Here is a 19,658-nt window from a genome sequence, read left to right as displayed (position 1 = left end):
ACATTCATGGTTTAATCTGGTATCTGCAAAAGTAGTTATAATATCAGCAAATAATTGCTTATATTCTGCTACTTCGGAGAGGAGTAGGAAAGGCGATGTTTTTAGTGCTGTATGGCACTGGTGTTCTGAATCTGCCATGGAAATCAGCTTTTAGCAGACATAGGAAGGAAAAGGATAGCTTTCTGTCCAGGTCCAGTTTTTGGTCCAGGTTTGTACTGTCCAGTTCTTTTCAGTGCCACGTACCAGTCCGAGTATTTCCGTGACCGGTAAGTGTTATAGTTATTGGATTCCAAACGCTCAAAAAAGAAACATTCTTCTGTTGCGTATTTCTGAAAGGGAAAAGAAAACACATTTTACTGGTGTAGCACCACAAATCAATTCTTCACATTCAGGGGAGTAACTTAACAAGAATATGAGCAGTACCTGTGGTTTTAAGAAATAGAGATTAACTGTTTCACGACTGAAGAAAGATACTTACTGTGAAAATATTGTTAAAGCTACCTACGGGAAGAGGATTTACCTATGGTTCATTTATTGTCTCTAACACAGATCAAGCAGCTTTTAATTTGCTTCTAGTGTGTAATTCTTTGTTCTGATCAGAAAATGTATAAAGAAGCCTTTAAGAACAAAAACTTTAAGCAGAGTATAGACAATTCAGTACAACTGCCCAAGCTGGAAATTCAGGCAGAGACACCATCAAAAAGGGTGAAAAAAATCCTTATTTCTCCCCAAAGCATACTTGATACCAGTGCTTTCCTACAGGACGCTGCTGTCAATTTGGACATAAACCCCATCATTTAGGTGACAAACGGCAGTTCAGGCTTCATGAACTATGTATTCTTTAACATCTGCCAAAGGCGACATTTCAGGAGCTGGACTGCTTTCCAGCAAGAGCGGGATGCCAGCCACTGCACTGTCAGTCTCAGCACCTGGAAAAACCCTGGATAGCTGTGGTTTTTTCCTTCAAATACACTTCATTCCAGGCTGCATTCAGAGTGCTGATCTGGCAGCAGAAGCGTTCACAGCCCTTCATGAAACACCTGAACTCCACTAACTAAATGCAGGTTATTCTCACAAACATTCTTGGAGCACAGTTTTAATCTATAACATCAAAAGACAAGAATTTCCCTTCAAGTCAAGTTCCTGAAGTCTGGTAAAACCTGGCCGATCGCAGCAAAACCACATAAGCACAACAGAATGAACAGGTCATGTCCTTAAATAACAAATTATTTATCATAAAATACAAGTTAGTCAAAACCCTTCCTTTCATGGGAAGTTTGGGAAATTTCTTAATTAAATGAAATAATCACATTTCATTCTATAAAGTCAAAGTATTTCATTCTTATAATAAACTGGAAAGTCAAAATAAGCCACATCAGATGGGAAATGGTTCTGGTTTTCCATCAGAAATCTGATGGAACAAATGCATTTCTGCACAAATATTTTCAGTTAAAAGAGCATTTTCCAAGGGGAGGTTTTGACTATCTGCATTCATAACCAGCCATTTCCTCCAGTGGTAGAGATCTCCTCTCCCCCACACTGAGTCTGTTAGTAAAGAGCAAGAAAATGCTCCATAAAAGTTGCAGCATCCAGGTTTCCAGACAAGAACATGACCCACTGCACCTCCACATAGATCACCAGGGTGAGCAGTGATCCACAGGCTGTGCAGTAAATCATCTTGCAGAGCCCAGCTCAGAACAAACCCTGCAGCATGTCTCAACAAGTAATTACAAAAACATCCAACAAGACGAAAAACAGGCCTGAATAATAATTTGCAAACGTAGTTCCAAAGATGTTGATTTATTTGTAAAACAAGGACACTATGCAAATTGATCCTGGACACTGAAGAGTAATTAAAAAAACCCAGACATTAAAAAGGACAGAACAGTACTTGAGTGACTGATGGATAAGAGGACTAAATTACGTGTTTAGAAATTAAAGTTCCATAATGTCTTAAATTTCAGCAGTGTTTCACCATGTGCAGTTCACCACAAACATTTCCAGTGTACGCTCTTTGCAAGCTCTCGTGAAACACAGCCCTGCTCGAACTGAACAAGAGACGCTGGCAATTAGAAACAGTTTCTTGAATGTGTTCAGAGGCAGAAAATGGTAAAGGCACAGCCAGCCACAGACTATTGGAAGTCACAGTGCAGAAATCCTCATGAAAAAACATTGCCAGTGCTACAGAAAACAGCCATGAAATTGCAGGAGCGTTTGTTAGGCTGGTTGGAGGAAAAAAAAAAAAAAATCTTAAAAGAGTAAGAGAGTTTCCACCTATGAATAACAACGTTGTATGCAGCAAACATGATTCAAGTAATACCCATTTCTGGAAACAACACAAAAGAAAAAAGTTTTATAAGCTCAAGTGAGAAGCACAAAGTGACCCAACTTTACATATTCTGCGAGAGTAAGTCCGAGTGAACGGATGATACTTCCCGAGCATTTTGCTTTACAGGAACTACAGCTAAAACTGCTGCAAGGGAAGCGTGTTCTACAACCAAACCCACCATGCAGCAGCAGGTCAGAAACTCCAAATATAAACACACCCCTGTGTTTATGTTTATAATTTTACAAATGGTGCTAAACACCCTATTTTGACACTTTGCCGTTGCTCAGGGTACGGACTGCAACTAGAATGGGAAGCCAAATGCCACCGCACCAGCACCACAGGAAATTCCCAATTATCCTTAATTCAAGAATAGCACAGTGGACAACTCCTCACATTTTCTTCAACTGAGCTGTCACACAATATCCAAGTAACTTGAAGCAGGTTCTTTAACTGCATTCCTGAGCCCACACAAAACTCCCTGGAGCCAGAGCCGAGGAGCACCCCAGGGAGCCCTGCTCCTGTAAAACTACGTTCAGTCTCATTTCATGGAAGCAGAGAAAGGGAATCAGAAGCAATTTCTGCAGCCCCTGGCACAGGTCTTTCATTAGCTGCAGTTCAGTCAGGGTTAGGAATGCACATTGTTAACCCCAGCCATCGGGAGGGAATTGCACAGAGACTGAATGGAGCTGTGTGAATACACCAATGCACCAGTGATTCCTGCAAACCGAAATTCGGCAGAGTGGATGCCCTGCAGTGGTGCTTCACCAGGCATTGAAGGTTAAAATATGGATGAGAGGTTTACAGTGTCTACGTCTCATAAGCAAAATGAATGTAACTGCAGCTCTTAAAGCAAAATTTATCATCTGGCTCGGAGAGACATTAACTTCCAGAGTCTGCTGCACACACCAGCTTTAAAACACAGTTAAAAATTCAGCTGATACCAATAAAACACACCAGAGTTTAAACTAAAACTAGTCTCACTAGAGAGCAGTTTAATTCACCCACATTTATATAACTTTTTAAATTTTATCATAACATTTTCAAAAATATTCTTCTTGCCAGTTTTCTACTTAGGAAGTAGAAGTGCCCAAAAAAACCTTGATTCTCTACAAAGGAAAATGAGAAAACAATTTATACAGATTAGTATCACAAAAGTAATTTTTTAAAAGAAATTGGCTTTACTTTCCACTTCAAAGAGGTCTTTTAAAATCACTTTATGTGAAAGTAAGTGAAAGAGGAAAAAATTACTCCTGAGGGTAAAAATACAAACACTCTATTCTTCATTTGTTTTTATAATTTCCTGATCACTGTGATTTTTTTTTTCTGAGACAAGCCATTCCTGTTAAATTTTTCAGCTCCTGGGTAGGGCAGAAATATCCAACTCCTCTAACTCCTATTTCAAGTAATTGACAGAAGCTGTGCAGCGCTCATTCCGCCTGATAGGTCCCACACTGAGCAGCTGAGTAACTCCTGCGGGAAGAGAGGCTACTCCACACAGCTAGGGCAGGACACACCAACACACACAGAGACATCAGGAAAGTGCTGCTTACCAAGGCCAGCAATCTGCCATCCTCCTTCATGGCCAGGAAGCGATTGGCACTGACACCTTTGATGGACACCACTCCTCGTTCCTCTGCCTGAAGCTGCAGCTTGACTGCGAACAAAACCAAAAAAAAGACAAAAGGTTTCATAGCCATCGTGGGATCACAGCACTTGACAGTCACTGCTTCAAACCCTGCACCATAGAAAGCTTCAGCTTGCAATGAGAATAAATTTTCAACCTTTGGCTTTCTGAATCCATTTTCATAAAGGAAGTGGCAATGGTGAGATTGAGTTATTCCATCTTCACAAAAAGGCAACTTAAAAACCCATTAAATTCCTTGAAAGCCCATTTAGGGCACAATCAACTGCTCCCAGAAAACAGAAATTTTTCACGGCAATTTTTCCAGAGGTATCTCTCAATGTTTGCGCAATAGCATCGGACACTGTACAGGCTGTCAGCGAGTCTGGGCTGCAGCTGAGACTATTCAGGTCCATATCACCGCCTAAGGGTTCTGGCAGTTCCCAACAGATAAATATCCATTAGTTTACCGCATCCATCCAACAAGTGGGTGGAACAAACAAACAGAACTGCAGCAGTAGGTGAAGGCAGCAAAGGCACAGGAAACAGCATTACACGAATCAGGAATGTGTTTTGCTTCAATTAAAAGAAATTAAAGATTTTATAGAAAGGAAAACCTGTAAGGTCCTATCACACAGCTTTTAGCTACTACCTGTGGGTTACTAGCACAAAGCCTTAACTGATTTCTGTAGCCACAAATCAAACTCGGTAGTTTGGATGAACATCTGAAAGCTTCCCATTTTGCCTGCCCTTGCCCGTTGTATACAACATCTCAGGCAAGAGCTCCCTTCACCCACCTGCTTTGGTGCAGCAGGTACTTTATTCCGTTTGGAGATGTAGTTTTAAATAGCTTGAGCTTTTCAGTCACCAGAATAAAAGCCTGAAGTGACTGTAAATTTTGGAGAAAGAGCATCTCTTGAGATTCAGAGAGAGATTGTTGCTTATTTGGCTTTTTGTGGAAGGGAAAAATAGACAGCACTGAAGAAACCAACCAAAACTCCAACAACAGGAATACAGGGACATGAAACTGTTGGGGTAATTGCCGCAAACCCTTTTTCAGGGTACAAGTAAAAAGTCAGGCGCCAATTTCATCTCAGAATCAAGTATCCAAATTACAGCCCTCACAAGTTATGAGGCCAAAATCAGACTTGTGAACAGCTCCAAACACTTCGGTGTAACTCCTTAGCCTCTGGGGAAGCTACAATGTGGAAAAGTGCTCTGGGCAGGGACTGTGGGAAATAGACTTTTGAGATGTGCCCAAGCACACAGCTTTCACCACACACTTAACAAGAAACAGCTGTGGAACAGCTGAAAATTAATATTAATTACTGTAGTACTGACTTATTATGCTTCATGACTTTCTCTGGACAAAAACACACACGAAATCCTACATCACACCAGGCCAGAAGTTCAAATTCTGTGAAAATAAACTTCTGGTAAAGGTTTCTAAGTCCTGTAAAAATTTGTATAGTTTGGAGAAACTTGTGAGAAGAAAAAAAAAGCCCCAAGGTTTTCCTGCAGAGTTTGAAAAGAGCTGCAATACTCAAAGCCCCAAAATGAGAATCAGCTTCACTGGATTTTCCTCTCCAATTCGAAAAACACGTGAACAAACAGAGCCAGAGTAATACTGTGAGTTTTTCAGGTTTCAGCATTATTTTATGGCTTTATTAATGCAGTGAGTATTTGCCACAGGGTTACACTGAGCTGGAGATGCCAAGATACAACACAGCCTTACTAATCCAACACATTTTGACCACAAGATCATCACCAGAAGTGACAATTTTAGGTTTAACTCACTCCAACTACACTGGTTGTTCAAGAAATGTATCACTTGACACCGATGATCTGCATCTTTTGCAGCCTTTAATCACCAACAGCAACAGTTCAGACTCCATTCATCATTTCACGTCTACTCCCAATACTTGTTCTCAGCATAACTGAGCCTCAAAACCCGATCCATGAAAGTCAAATAATTAAGATATTTGTAGCCCAGAAAAAGTAGCAGAGATTGTTGTGAAAGAGCTCCTTAACCAAGGGCTAAAAAAGCGCATTTTCCCAGATATTCTTGCAATCCTCTGAGGGCCCCTCTAGCACAGCAGTGAGTTATTTCCCTGTTCCCGTTCATGCCCTGCAATCCACGAGGAACCCAAGCACAAGGCTCCGCCTGATGCCTGCTGGTGTTGTGACAACACAGAGCTCGCCTGCTGAGAAAACATCCCCAGGGCTGGGGCTTCACCAGTTTTTAAATAAATAACTGGTCATCACCAAGTTATTAAATAAAACAGTACAACCAACTCAAAGGACTCAGGAAATTTGCAGCTCCTATTAAAGACTTTCTTTTCTATCATAATAAGCTTAATAGAATCATTCTGCCAAGTAAGAAGGAACAAATTGCAAGATGTACAAACGCACTTTTACACCAGCAGAGAAACTCCGAGTGATGTAGCTCGAGTGAACCTATGGTGCCTTCCAGTACTATAAAAATGGATAGAGTGGGAACAGTTTTCCCCAACAATACACAGAGGTTCTGTTAGAGATTTGTATTCACTGATGAACAACACCATGAGCTACACCGTCCAACCCATATTTCCACTGGAACCAGTACAACTTGTGGCACTAAAGGAAGCTGGACCACACTGCAAAAGGCACTGAAATGCTCTTTCGCAGGATATGTGGCCAGGACAGATGTACAAACTGCAGGTTAAACTGAACAGTGTATTTAAGAGGCTTACGAATGGGCATTTCACAACTTGGAGAGACTTTTCTAAGAATATGGAAGTTGAAAAGTGGTATTAGCATTGTGGTCAGCAAGGTTTCAGATTTCTGTTAAAAAATGGATCTTCCTTGCTTTTCTTAGAGATCTCAAAAAAAAAAAAAATTTCCAAGGCAGTTTTGCACAGTCCAGTGCAGAAAATAATTCTAAGGACAAGTAGCCAGACAGGAAAGCTGTGAGCAAATGCAGAGAATAGAGAAAACATGGACATTTTCCAAAAGTACTTTTATTGTTCTGAGCACTAGAACTGGAAAATCACACGTACAATGCAAACTCTCAGGCCCTTTTACAGTTTAACAAACCAAAGCTTTAGAGTGGCCCAGACCCAGTTACACTGCACAACTTAAATGGTCCCAAATGGTTTCACTGCTCTGCATCACAAAGGGTTCGGCCAAAAATCTCCTTCAAGAGCGGTTCATTTCAAAGAGCTTGGGAAAATCTCCCAACTTAATTCTTCAGAAAAACAGAGCTGCACATTCTGGAAGTTGCTCACGGCTGTGCTGGTACTACCTTTTGACTCCCAGTGGGAATCTGCTGGCAAGCCCTTCACCCGGGGCAATCCCTGTGAGCAAAAACCACGTGCTGGTATTTCACTCACAGCAGCTGCACTGGCTAAGATGTTCTGGGGCAGGAGAATGCCACAGGATCAGTAAGGAAAAGGGAAAATAAAGGTCACAGGGAGAAGAGAAAGCGACAAACACATTAGGAATAAAAAATAATTAAAAATGAAATGAAATGAAACGAAACGAAACAAAACAAAATAAAAATAAAATGCAGACAAAAAAGAGCAAAGAGCAGTGAAGATGGGGCAGGGTAAAGGGCAGTACAGGAGGGTGCTGTACCGGAGCATGAGGCAGACACACATCTGAAGTAGGTGGAATTTGAGTATGTATTAGCCAAAGGGATTAATAAAACCCCCATTTTCCTACTCCTCCACAAGGAAATGGGAACTCTAACCACTATATCAGAGAAACCTTAAAGTAAGAACCAACTATGAGCCTCTGGCTTTGCACACATTTACACAGCAAATAAAGGTTTGATTACAGCCTCAGCTATATTTTCACTATAACACACCTAGCAAACAGCCTACCCACAGACTTCAGTGCAGACTAAAGGTACGAGTACCAGCCCCAGTACCAGAATCACAGAAAACTCGGGTCAGAAGGACTGTGTCTAGTTCAGCCTCCTGCTCAAGAGCCTCCATCACTTCACAGTGAGAACTCTGCTTGCCACACTGAAGCTAAGGGAGCAGATCAGGGGAAGAGAGGACAAATTGGATACTATTTCAACCCCTGTTTTCACTAATATTCAGCTGCTTTATTGGAACTAAAAAAGTCACAAGCAAAACACCTCTCAGTTTATGAGAAGGGAGAGTTTCTGTACCCCCCAGAAATCCCAGGCTGCACGTCTCTGGATCAATGACTAGTGTTACTACAGTCTGCTGTGGAAAACCTCAGCCCCAGCCAAAGGCTCAGGGCCCATCTCCAACATATTTGCAGAGGCCCTGTAAGGAAAATCCTTCCACGAGGCCCCCGAGTGTCACTGCAGTGAAGCTGCAGCGCCAGCTCCCATTGCCCACCCTCCTGCACCTCCATGCCCACAGGAAAGCACAAAGCAGCTATTTTGCAGTCTCACTGCAGAGGTGGGTCAGCTCCAGAGGGAATAAGCATCAGAAATGCAAGGAAGTCCACAAAGAAAAGGAAGGGAAAAGTGAGACTCAACAATGTTTCGCTAAATGCAACACCCTACAGCCCAATTTCTGCTCCACCATACTCTGTGGCTGAAGTTGGCCATTCCTTCATGCTCGGGGGCAACATCTAGTCCCAGACAGGTGTCCAAGGAAAACACAAGGAGTCAGACGTGCTTGCTCCACACCTAACACGACAAACCCTCCCAAACCCAGGGGCTGCTTCAAAGCTACACATGCATTTACAAACATACATATATTAACACCCCCATTGTGGCATTTCCTGCCTGCTGGATGAGATCCAAACCCGAGCCCACGAGCTGGGGATGCCTACTGTAACTTATCTCCAGGAATTACAAAAATCTTTGTCTCTCTGTCCCACACCAGTCTCTGACAGTTTCTGATATCTCTTTCTCAAAGGCACACTAAGCAATTTAACATCTGCTATTTGATAAGCACTGACATACGAGGCATCCTCAAGTCTTCAGACCGCGAACAAGAGAACAACTTGCTCGCTTTCATACACTCATGGCAAAATTGAGCCACTGCCAGAGTCACTGAAGCACACGCTGCCTAAAACCTGGAACACACGTGAGGGGGAGAGAGGAGAAACAGAGGTGAGAAACAGCCAGCAAGTCTTACCAGGAGAGGTGGGCTGCTAATAAGCCAAACCATTAGGATTGCAACAAAAACAATCAAGCACACGGAGTGTCACAGTGAGAAACAGTGAGTCACACTCCCATACAAAGGCACATTTCTTTGCTTTTGCATGACAACATTCTAAGTGTATCTTTTTCCTTTTTGCCAGCCAGAGGCATAAAACCACTCGCAGACAGACCCAAGGTCTCCAAAATGTAAACATCTACAACAAAAATACACACTCCTGAAACACAAACACTTCAGGAAGTTCCGGTTACACTTAAGAGTAAACCAAGGCTTTAAGCAGAACAGTAATTTGTGTAACTGTTTAAGCATCGACCCGCTAATCTATCTAATCAACCACATTAAGATGAACATTCCCAGATTTATTTAAGAGTTTTCACCTTTTTAAGTAGTACAGATAGTGAATACAATGGAAATTATTTCCCTTTTCAGGTTACTCACCTATTCTGATTTATAACTTGACATCAATTCCTACAAATATCCAGCTCTACCTAACACGTACCTGTGGCACTGGGAATCCTCCCCACGAACCACTGATTACCAAATACACAGCATTCTCTGGTGCTCCCTATAAATTTCGTATAAAAGACAGTAAAGTCATCCTGCAGAACAGTAACTTCAGAACAGTGTGACATCCAACACTTCTGGCACCAGTGTGACACTGTGCTCCTTGCCTGTGTGCCCACATGTAAAACACACACAGCCACGCTTCTCCATTTCTCACAGCTCGCATAATCTGGTTGATCAAACCTAATCAAGCCCTTTAAAAATCTCACGCAAAAGCAAATCCAGAGTTTCTGGGTTCTGCTTACAAAGTACGACTTGGGCATTTTGTGCTGCCGAGTAAACAGCAATTGCTTCAAGTTATGAAAGGATTTAATACGCCAGAAACTCCAAGTCACCGTCATGTAAAACCCTTCTAAATGCCTTCTGCCACACTGTTTGCTGACTCCTTGGCATTGCAGATGAACTGATGCATCTTTGGAAGTCAAGAGAGCAAAACCAAACAGAAAAAATACCTAACTTTACCAGAGAAGAACTTAATTCTTTACTGGGTACAGGTAATAAAGCTTAGTCTCCAAATTACCAGTATTTTCACCCCAAATTCTTGATTTAGAAAAATGTTTCAGGGTTTCCTTATGAAAATAATAATGCATGCCTGCTCACATGTAGTTTTTTTAAGACTTTTCCTAAAGGGCTTTTCTTAGCAAGGGTAAGGCAATCCCCCATGTTGCTTTCATTTGCATTCACTTCATTTAGTATTCACTGAAGTAAATCGTAGAATAACCACTTTTGGGTGCTCAACTTTAGAACAAAGCTGGTGCAATTGTTCAGCCAACTCAGCCATATCAGAAGACACATACAGAACTTGCAGAAATTCAGCTTTATGTGTACTGTGCGCTCACTCATCTTGTAACTGTGACCTGTTTTTCACTTGCAGCAAAACCAGCACGTAAAACCGGGGACAACCTAAAGCAAACACGGAACAGCATTTCAGAAGATGGAAAAGGTAAAATGTCTCATTTTTAGAAGGTATTTTGTAGTGTTCCTCCTCCAGGTACAACTCACACAACTACTCAGCAGTACTCAGTATTTCAGGGCTGTGACTGATGTCGGAGCAGTAACACATGAGGTGAAAGGAAAAGACTGCCAGAGCAGTGGTGAGACACTGCCAACCCATAGGCTCAGTAAGCCTCACTGTCACAGCTGGAAAGGAAAAGCTGAATTTTAGGAATGCTGAGAAGAAGCAGTAAATTGGATCTGAGAGTCTGGAGCACAGTGGTGAAAGAGGAACTCCATCAGGCACCAGGGTGTAGAGAGATGGCACAGCAGACAGGGAGCAAGAAGGAACAACCCCATACAGAGGAGCTCCTGTGAATTAAGCTGCCTTTTACAGCTGATTGCTCTTAACCTGGCCAAAAGGTTGAGACAGTGACTACGCCAGGTTTGCACTTCCCCTATCTCCAATACCGATGAAACTGATCACTGAGACTTTAATAAATATTTATGCAAAAAGTCAAAAGAAAACCCCAATCAAAAGCCATACACGTGCACACACAGTATTGCACTGGTGCCTGCCCATCTCCTTTATTGCAAGGACAGTGCAAATGCCACATTAAGCCCAGAGTCTTACTTCATCCTCCTATTTCATCCTCTTCCATCAAGCTGTGTGACCACCCTGTGCTGACCTTTAAATAAAGCATCCACAGGGGAACAGCACGCACTGCAGTGAAGGACAAGAGTTGTCAATCACTGCTGACCCAGCTCAGTAATGAATCCCAGTCTTCACAAAAAGGCTCTAATTTTTGAGGCTTTTGAATGCAGCCTTGCTTGAGTAAAGAGTTTTCTTTGTAAGAAACCAAATTCCTTAACTGAAAATAAAACACACAGTGCATATATTTGGGTAACACTCCTCACTTTTATTCTGAAGACATTCACCATACTAAGAAGGGACAGGAGCACTTTCCTGACAACAAAAGAGAGACCCTGGAAGCTTTCAAGAGAGACCTTGCAGCTCGGAAGAACCTACCGGGCTCCCTGCTGCTTCAGCCAGACCATTGCTAGTGCTCATATCCTGGTTTAGATCCATGTGATGGTTTCAATGTCCACAATGCTCCAGACATCCCTGCAAGAAGATGCTCCTGAAGTACACCAGCTACAAGCACTGGCCATCACACTGTCTCACCCTAACCACATCAAAGCAGCAGCCAGGCATCCCACTCCTAACAGTGTTTTCTCCTAATAAAACATCACACAGACAATATTGATCCATGGGACTAGAGCCTGATCACTGGAAAACACCTTACCACCACTGATACTTGCTGTAGCACAGTTAAGTGCTCTGGAAGATGCTACTGCTTGAAGCAGTAAAGCAAGCAGAAGGTTAGGACTGAAACAAATAACACCTGGCAACATGAGGCAGTTCTGAGCACCTCTTCAGCTTTGAGGAATTCCTGCATTTCTAAGGACATGAGAATTGTACATCTTTTTCCTCCATTTTCCTGAATGAACTACATTACCATTAGCAAAACATCCATAGTGAGTTTGTAAACATCTGTAAAAACCACAAAATGAAGCCTTCCCATTTACATACGCTGAGGCATGGCCAGGAGCACGTTCAACTGTTTATCCCAACTGCTCCATGACAGGTGGAATCCACATACTATTTCCCAGGAGCTGCTCAGCCTAACAGGTCTGTGCAGCAGGATTCCCTAGAGACTTCTCAACAGAGGTGCCAGCCTCTCCCATACAGCCCCTATATGGCCCCCAGTGGCTGTTTCTCCACACTAACCCATGTTCCTCGTTTTGCATCCATCTCTGTTCCCACAGGTACCAGTAGGCCCCATGGAGAAACAGCACACAACCACTCCACAGGTGTGGTTCCCTACACTCAGGAATGTCGGTCTCTCCGCTGGTCTTCCCAGAGTTGTGGGACTGTATGAACATTCTCTGTAATGTAGTCCCAAAATTACTATTCTAACCTGAAATAAAACATAGGTGACAACTGCATGGACTCTTCAAGACATCCCTCTGGGAAGATGTTGTATCCTGTCCTGCATTTTAACAGATGAGATGGGTCAGGACATGGCACCACAGGACAGGCAGTGACAATCAGCTGCCACTGGAGAGGGGCATTCCGTGTCCCTCCATTCCACACTCCCAGCCTCAGGCTCCTACCACCACCCTTGCACCAGCTCTCACACCTTTCTTGACATTTCAGTGATGGGCATGTGGATTAAAATTAAACACTTGAAGATTTTTAGCCCAGTACCCAGAAACACCAAGAAAAGACAGTCTGCCAAAAAACTGATGCCAGTCCCCAGAGGTAACACTCTGACCTTCCCCCCAAGCACAGATTGAGATATTGTGGCGACTGCACACTCGAGTATGTTAAGGACATCCTTTATCAGCAAAAATAACCCCAAAGCTACACCCCCACAGAATGGCACAGGGCATCTGGGAATAATAGTTTCCATCAGGCATTGTGCACCAGCCTGAGAGTAGAAAGGAAAGAACCAAGAAACAGACTACAAATATTTTCAAGCTGTATCACAGCTGACATCTCTCCCTGCTCTTACAGAACACCACCATACAGGATTCCATAGCCACGGGTACCGGGATTTTGTGACTTGCACATTCCAGGAATGCTAATGATTGTGGTTTTGTGAGACCTGCTGAAATCCCATCAAAAGGTAACAGACATGCCCGTGATCTCTGCAGCACAAGAGCAGAATTTCACCACACTGCCACTGCACATGGCACCTGCGCCCTACTTTGCCCTTTCCCAGTACCCTCAGTACCCTTATCCTTTGAATCATTCGGGCAATGTGGTTTCAAGCTCTAAAAGTCAAACATGAGTGGCAGGCTCACTCCACCAACAGAGCACCATGACAGCTCCTGCAAGACGACCTCCACCCAACTCTGCAGACATCATCTCATTTGTATTCTCGGCTGATCCTATCAGGCTGCAGTCAAAATCTGGCCCTACCCTGAACAAACAAAAAACTACGTAAGATAATAACCCTAAAATGCCACCAGCACTCCAGAGAGTTGCCCTTTTAACATTTTTATTGACACGTCTGGAGGCAGCAGAAGAGGCAGACAGGAAAAAGCTTACCCGTATATTGTCACCAAACACTACTGAAAACAAATGAAGGATGAGAGAGTTGTTTTATTTTGAAATGAATAGTCTTAAACAGGTACTAACAAAAGCAAAGGCTATTAACTCTCCATAAGGATTGAAACACTATCTCATTACCAACTTTAAGCCTTCAAAATCAAGCCATAAACATTTCAAATATTGCTTGGTATAGATATTCAATTGACAGATTTCATACACTTATGTGTGTTCTTGAGCATTCTCTGGACTGCATTGAGTCTGGTTTGGTTTTATTAGATAACTGCTCTAAACGCGCTGTCACCGACAGCCAAGAGCACCATTAACTCCAGGGTCATTAACCAGTTCAGCACAATCCATCACTGCCCAAGTATCCTGAAACACATGGCCAGCGATCCCAGGGCAATCTCCTAAGAGTGCTAAAAACCATAATGATCAAATAATTATTTATTAGAACTGCCTGCCATATCTGTAATCCAGGGGAGCTCGGGAAAGCTTACAGAAACAAAGTGACACTGAAAGGATTATGATTTAAAATTCAGGTTGAGTTACTAACATCATTCACTTTCTATAAAATGCTTTTAAATATGACCCCACTACAGATAAACTTTTTCTTTAGAATCAGTTGCACAAATTTTAAGCATTTATGAACCAAACAAAAACCAACAGCAGCCCCCTGATCTCACTACATGTTATCTGTATTTGTCTTTTCCAGCTCTGGGTGTGCAGTGGCTAACAGGAGTTGGATTATCATTTTCCTGCAAACAGGACTACATAAGTACCTAAAAACACTCCTGATTTCCAAAGTGACACAATTTAAGGGCTAAATCCTGCCCTCTAGTGTACCTGTGCGTGGTGGTGCCCTTGGAACCCTACTTCCAAACTGGACAGAAAACAGCTGGGAGGGACAGGACAGTTCACTGCCCACTGGAGACATCTTGTATTGCCTTGGTCCACCTTTAGAGTGTACCTGCTACTGGATCACACAGCTCCGGGGTGGGCAAGACTCACTAGGATCCGGGATAGAGGATTAGCACACACGATGACAGATGAGAGGGCATCCTCCCCTGAGCAGGACCATGCAGGAACATGATGGTATTTCTATGACAAAAGAAGCAGAACAAAGCATATTCCCAACTTTTTCACGTGGGGTGTCTCTGCTACCTCATCCCCTAAAGGCAGCTACATCCAGGAGCCAGGAGGAATTTCTGGGCTATGCCACAACGTACTTGGCAAAGCAGTTCAGGTCTGTGCAACAGATTAAAAGTAATGCAGAAAGAGTGTGTTTCCAGAAGGACTTGGGTAGAAGCCATGTATTTGAACGTTAAGGGGCAGGGTTTTTTAAAAAGAAGAGTCACCTCTCACTTAGTGCTAAGATTTGGAACAGGTCTTGCCCTGTCAACAACTCTGGCCATGTCTTTGGGACACCAAAACAGGAAAGGAGATATTCCAAGTCCCAAACAACATACGCACCTATAAAAGTTAAACACCAGGTACTGAACCTTCTTACGAAAACACTTCCTGACATTTGCTCAGCTTCCTCTTTTTGAGGATCCCCATGAGTTTTCTCCCATTGCATGATCAGATTTTCATCATCTTCACTGAGCTGCTCTAAAAGTCAGCCTATATTTCAGCAGAGTCTTTCCACAACCATTTAAATGTCATGTAAGAGAAAAGTCAAAATCTTAACATTAACAACTACTTATGAAAGGAACCTTCATAAGAAATTTTCCTGGACCAGTACTACCCTATTTTACATTTTCTTCAGATATTTATGGAAGAGGAGAGAGGTACTGAGCAGGAAGAAGGTATTTCAGACATCTGCACGGTTGACTGAGCTCACACAGCTGAATCTTTTCCAAGTGAGAGGCTGGAGCCTTGTCACCTCATTAAGGAGTGGACAAGAATGGCTCGGGATTCCTTGGATACTGTCTTGGGTTATGCTCATCATGAAACAAAGCTGCTTAAGAAATTCTGGAAATACATAAATGCCAACCATTCCTCATTTAGGGGAACTGTGAAAGGAACCAGCTGTACTGCTAGATATGTTCTATATGTATGGATAAGTGTTCTCTTTCCATTCCCCATGCTTTTCTCCCCTCACCAGTACTGTAGCCTCTTTGAGGGAAACACCTCTGGAGAGTTTCTAAAAGTCTTTCCAAAAACACTGCGTTCTTTGTACGTTTTCCAGGGCATAAATCAAAAGTTGTTGATCAACAACAACAAAAAACCAGCCATGTTTTTTGTTTTGCTTTAAACAACAAAACTCTCAGCAAGTGCCCTCTGTTTCTTGTTTGTCTGAAAGTACTTCTTCAAGGGAAAAAACTCAGGATGGAGTCCCCAGAGTGTGTCCAAAGGGGCACTTCACTGGAGTCACTGCAGCACACGCATCAGATGTGGCAATAATGGCCATGGAAGACGCCCTGTCCTGGTTTTCAGCTGGGTGAATCATATGATCCCAATCCTCCAGCACGCAGGACGTCAACTTCCATTGTTAATTTCATTAACCACACAATTATGAATAAATGAATGTGAGTGGGGTGAGTATAAAACCATGCCATGACATAAAACAGATAAGTATGTTAAATAGAGGAAGGAGGAGGGGAACAAAAAAGGACATGGATCATGGAAATTTGTTTGTAATATTAAAGCTTTGGTCTGAAACGTAAGGAGACAGTAATTTGCCTTCTAAAATAAGAACTTCCTTTAAAAGTAAGGATGATGTGCTACTGAAATGTTATTTTGTATAATTAATTCCTAAGAATAGCAGCAACCACAAGCATCTCTACGAACTGTCCTTTCATTATTTCTAAACCAAATTGTGCAAAGACATGGTATTCTTTTCTCAAAACCACCTTAAAAAACCTTTTGCTCAGCTAAGAAAATCACCCTGAATTACTTGAGGTGTATATTTTCATTGCTAATTTCTTTTTTAAAGTCCTTTCACACTGTCCAAGATTTATTGCCTTCTACCATGCCAGGAATACCACGAGATTTCACAGGGACTTCCACAGAGCAGCACTCACCAGGTCAGAGTTGAGCAGAGTCGTGTGGAATGACGTATTTACAGCAAAGATGCTAAGGATGTGAACCATGCAATGCCCCAGCAATGAGCCTCACTGATGCTTCAAGCACTGATTATTTTCTGCTTCTCAGAACTAGGGTTCTTCCAGGAAAAAAAAAAAAAAAAAAAAAAAAAAGAGGAAGAAAGAAAAAGCCACAAGCCAAGAGCTGTCTGATAATGAGAAAAGGAGAGCATGGCAGCAAGGGACAAGGGAGCAGCTCAGGCGTGGTGGCATCCCTGTCCCTAGGTGTGTTCGCTGGAAGCAAATCCCAGCAGCTCCCAGGTGTATCACATTTAGAAACTACTCTTTTTAAACAAAAGGGTTTTCTACACTTGGCCAGCAAGTGCCAAGCTGAGGGTGCCTGAGGAGCTGACTTGGTGCAGCACAGGGCAGAGGCCACATCACCCACTTACAACTCAGGTTTTCCTTTACCTGCTGGCACCATTTGTTCAAGAGGAAAAAAGGTCAGAAAAGAGAGGAGCTTCAGAGAGGGAAGCACCAAAGGAAGGGGGAAAGAATACTTGTGATCAGATAGTACTGAAGAGGCAGGGAAGAAAAAGTACAGAGGCAAAATGAGGAGCCCAAAAAAAAATGACAGCAAAAATACAACTATAGATCAAAACAGAAAAACCTGGAAGAATAAGGCAGTATCATCAGTATTAGAAATATTTTCAAGCACAATTCACTACTAGGAAACCACAGGATGTCAGTTGAAAATTTTAATATTGATAAGGCTCAACAGGAAGACAAAACACACATTCAGTGGACTCAAGAATGAAAAACTAGTATTAGTTTTACTGAGAGAATAATAAAACAAGGCAGGGAGGAAGAGATGATTAAGGGGGAGCTCCATGATGAAAAAGGCAGCAGTGATAAATACCCCCTCCACTCAGAGCAGCATGGCTCAGCCAGGTGAGCACAGACCAACACACACCACTACCTGCACTTTTCAAAAGCAGAAACAGGGAATGAGGCAAGAACCCAACAGCCATGACAATGTCTTGGATCCAGCTTCAGCCTTGTACATCCTTCACTCAACATCACCTCCCTTTGTAGTAGGTTTCCAGCACATTTTCATAGCTACTCCTAGGGTTAGGTGACACATCTGATGAACTAATGAGATTTATTTCCTTTAAGGATTCCTGTTACAGGATTTCTTTGGAATTGTTGGGTAAAACTAATTGTTTTGCAAAAGGTGAATGTCCAATGTGGAAAGTAGTATTAAGAACCTTTGGTCTGTCTCCTCACTTCGTTCTCCCCCAAGTTTAGCCCGGTCCCTGCATCCATTACTCAGAGCACAGGTGTAATGCAGATAAAGAATCCTAGTAAGGCATTTCACCTGCTTCTCATGCCAAGTGCCTGCAGGCAGGCCCTGCACAATAACAACTTCTCTCCAACCAGGAATCGCACTGGGATGACCTGACAGCTAGGTAGCGACTCCCTGTACCTGCTCTGAAGGAAATGCCTCACAGGCACATCAAAAACTCACCACTACATCCACAAAACCTCCATACTGAACACTTCCAAAGTATTCTGAGCTCTGCAAAAGGCATTTGGTTCATGGGACCAAAAGCAGCCTGTGTTGGTAACAGCAACCTGCCACATGCTCCCTGCAACCCTGTGACCACTCAATCCATGGGCTGTGTTCCCAGCCCAGGAGCCTCTCCCTCCCCTCAAAAGATCATGTATTGGAGAGACAACCTCCTTCCTGCTGCTGCTGGAATCCATAGGTTTTATCTGTAGCTGAATCGTGGTTAATTAAGTTAGCAAAAAAAAAAAAAAAAAAAAAAAACAAAAAAAAAACAAAAAAACAACCACACAATATGCAACATTTTAAGTCAAAAAATGTTCTGACAGCAGTTTGTTATAAACCCTGCTGCTTCCTTGGCCAGATTTACCCCTCTGTTCCTAAGAGTACCTGTGTGCCAAAAGGGCTCCTACTCAGGAGCACCTACCCGCAGTGGGAAAAAGAACAACCTTCTCTGTACCTTGATGCATCCAACGCATTCACCGCCGCCGTGTGGAGCCGGCAAGTGCCATTACACCCCTTTAAGGGCCGCGCAAACAAACTCGAGACCCCTTCAAGCCCGTAACCAAACCTCCGTGCACCTGACGAGCTCTGTACCCAGCAGGTTGAGCGCGGAGGCACCAGCGAGGCTTTGCCCCGGGACACCCCGCGGGTGCCGGTGGGTGACCACCCGCTGCAGCACGTGTGTATGAATTAACTCGGTATGAATTAACTCCGTCTGCGTACTCGCGGTTATGCACATAGGAACATTCGGCACATTTACGGGCACTTTCCAAGCAGGGCTCGCTGCCGAAGCTTCGGCAGGGCAGGACGGCCGAGGCACGGCCCCTCTGGCAGCCCCACTGCCCGGGCGAGGAGCCGCTCGCCCGCCCGCGGTGGTCCCGGGACACACTCACTGTGCGGGTCGCTCTTCTCGCGGACGCCGTCCACCTTCCCGTCGGGGTTGATGCGCAGGAAGAAGCCGCCGTTCTTGCAGTATAGGCGCTTGGGGTCCTTGAAGTGCCCCGGGGGAAAGGCGCCGCTGCCGCCGTCGTCGGGCAGCGTGGCGATGCCCCCCGCCGCCGCCGCCGCCGCCATGCGCCGGGCCCCGGCGGCACCGCGCCGCGCCGGGCCCCCGCCGCCCCCCGCCGCCAGCGTCGGGCGGCCTCGGCCCCTACCCCGGCCGTCCAGCCTCGCCTCGCAAGCCGCGAGCCCCGCCGAGCTCCCGACACGTCCCGTCCCCGCCGGCCCGCGGGAGCTGCGCAACGGTGCTGCTGGATGGGGAGAGCGGGAAGCAGGATAGACGGCAGAGCCGAGCACGCCGGGGACGGACTCCCCACCGGCACCGGGCTGCCCCCGCCGCGCCCCGCCCCCGACCGCCCCCGCGCCGCGCCG

At 44.0% G+C, this 19,658-nt stretch overlaps 1 protein-coding gene across 1 annotated transcript; it reads right to left on the bottom strand.

The window, feature by feature from the left end:
- Positions 1–141: 141 nt before the first annotated feature.
- On the bottom strand, positions 142–19,361 carry FGF2 (fibroblast growth factor 2). The gene is made up of 3 exons (XM_069012630.1): positions 19,181–19,361; positions 3,880–3,983; positions 142–329 (listed from the first exon to the last, which is right to left on the bottom strand). Exons 1-3 carry the CDS (start codon positions 19,359–19,361, stop codon positions 144–146), a joined length of 471 nt encoding a protein of 156 aa, XP_068868731.1. The 3' UTR covers positions 142–143.
- Positions 19,362–19,658: the final 297 nt, after the last annotated feature.

This window comes from Aphelocoma coerulescens, chromosome 4 (genome assembly GCF_041296385.1).
Source record: "Aphelocoma coerulescens isolate FSJ_1873_10779 chromosome 4, UR_Acoe_1.0, whole genome shotgun sequence".
NCBI lineage: Eukaryota > Metazoa > Chordata > Aves > Passeriformes > Corvidae > Aphelocoma > Aphelocoma coerulescens.
The sequence above is the reverse complement of the archived record's forward strand: the minus strand, read 5'-3'. Positions and strand labels throughout refer to the sequence as shown.

Bases quoted from the DNA above. Each gene is read 5' to 3' on its own strand.
- FGF2 (XM_069012630.1), bottom strand. From the start codon at position 19,361: ATGGCGGCGGCGGCGGCGGCGGGGGGCATCGCCACGCTGCCCGACGAC. The intron at 3,984-19,180 runs GTGAGTGTGTCC...TTTTGTTCGCAG, and splicing joins CGAGAAGAGCGACCCGCACA to TCAAGCTGCAGCTTCAGGCA. The intron at 330-3,879 runs GTAAGCAGCACT...TTTCCCTTTCAG, and splicing joins ATGGCAGATTGCTGGCCTTG to AAATACGCAACAGAAGAATG.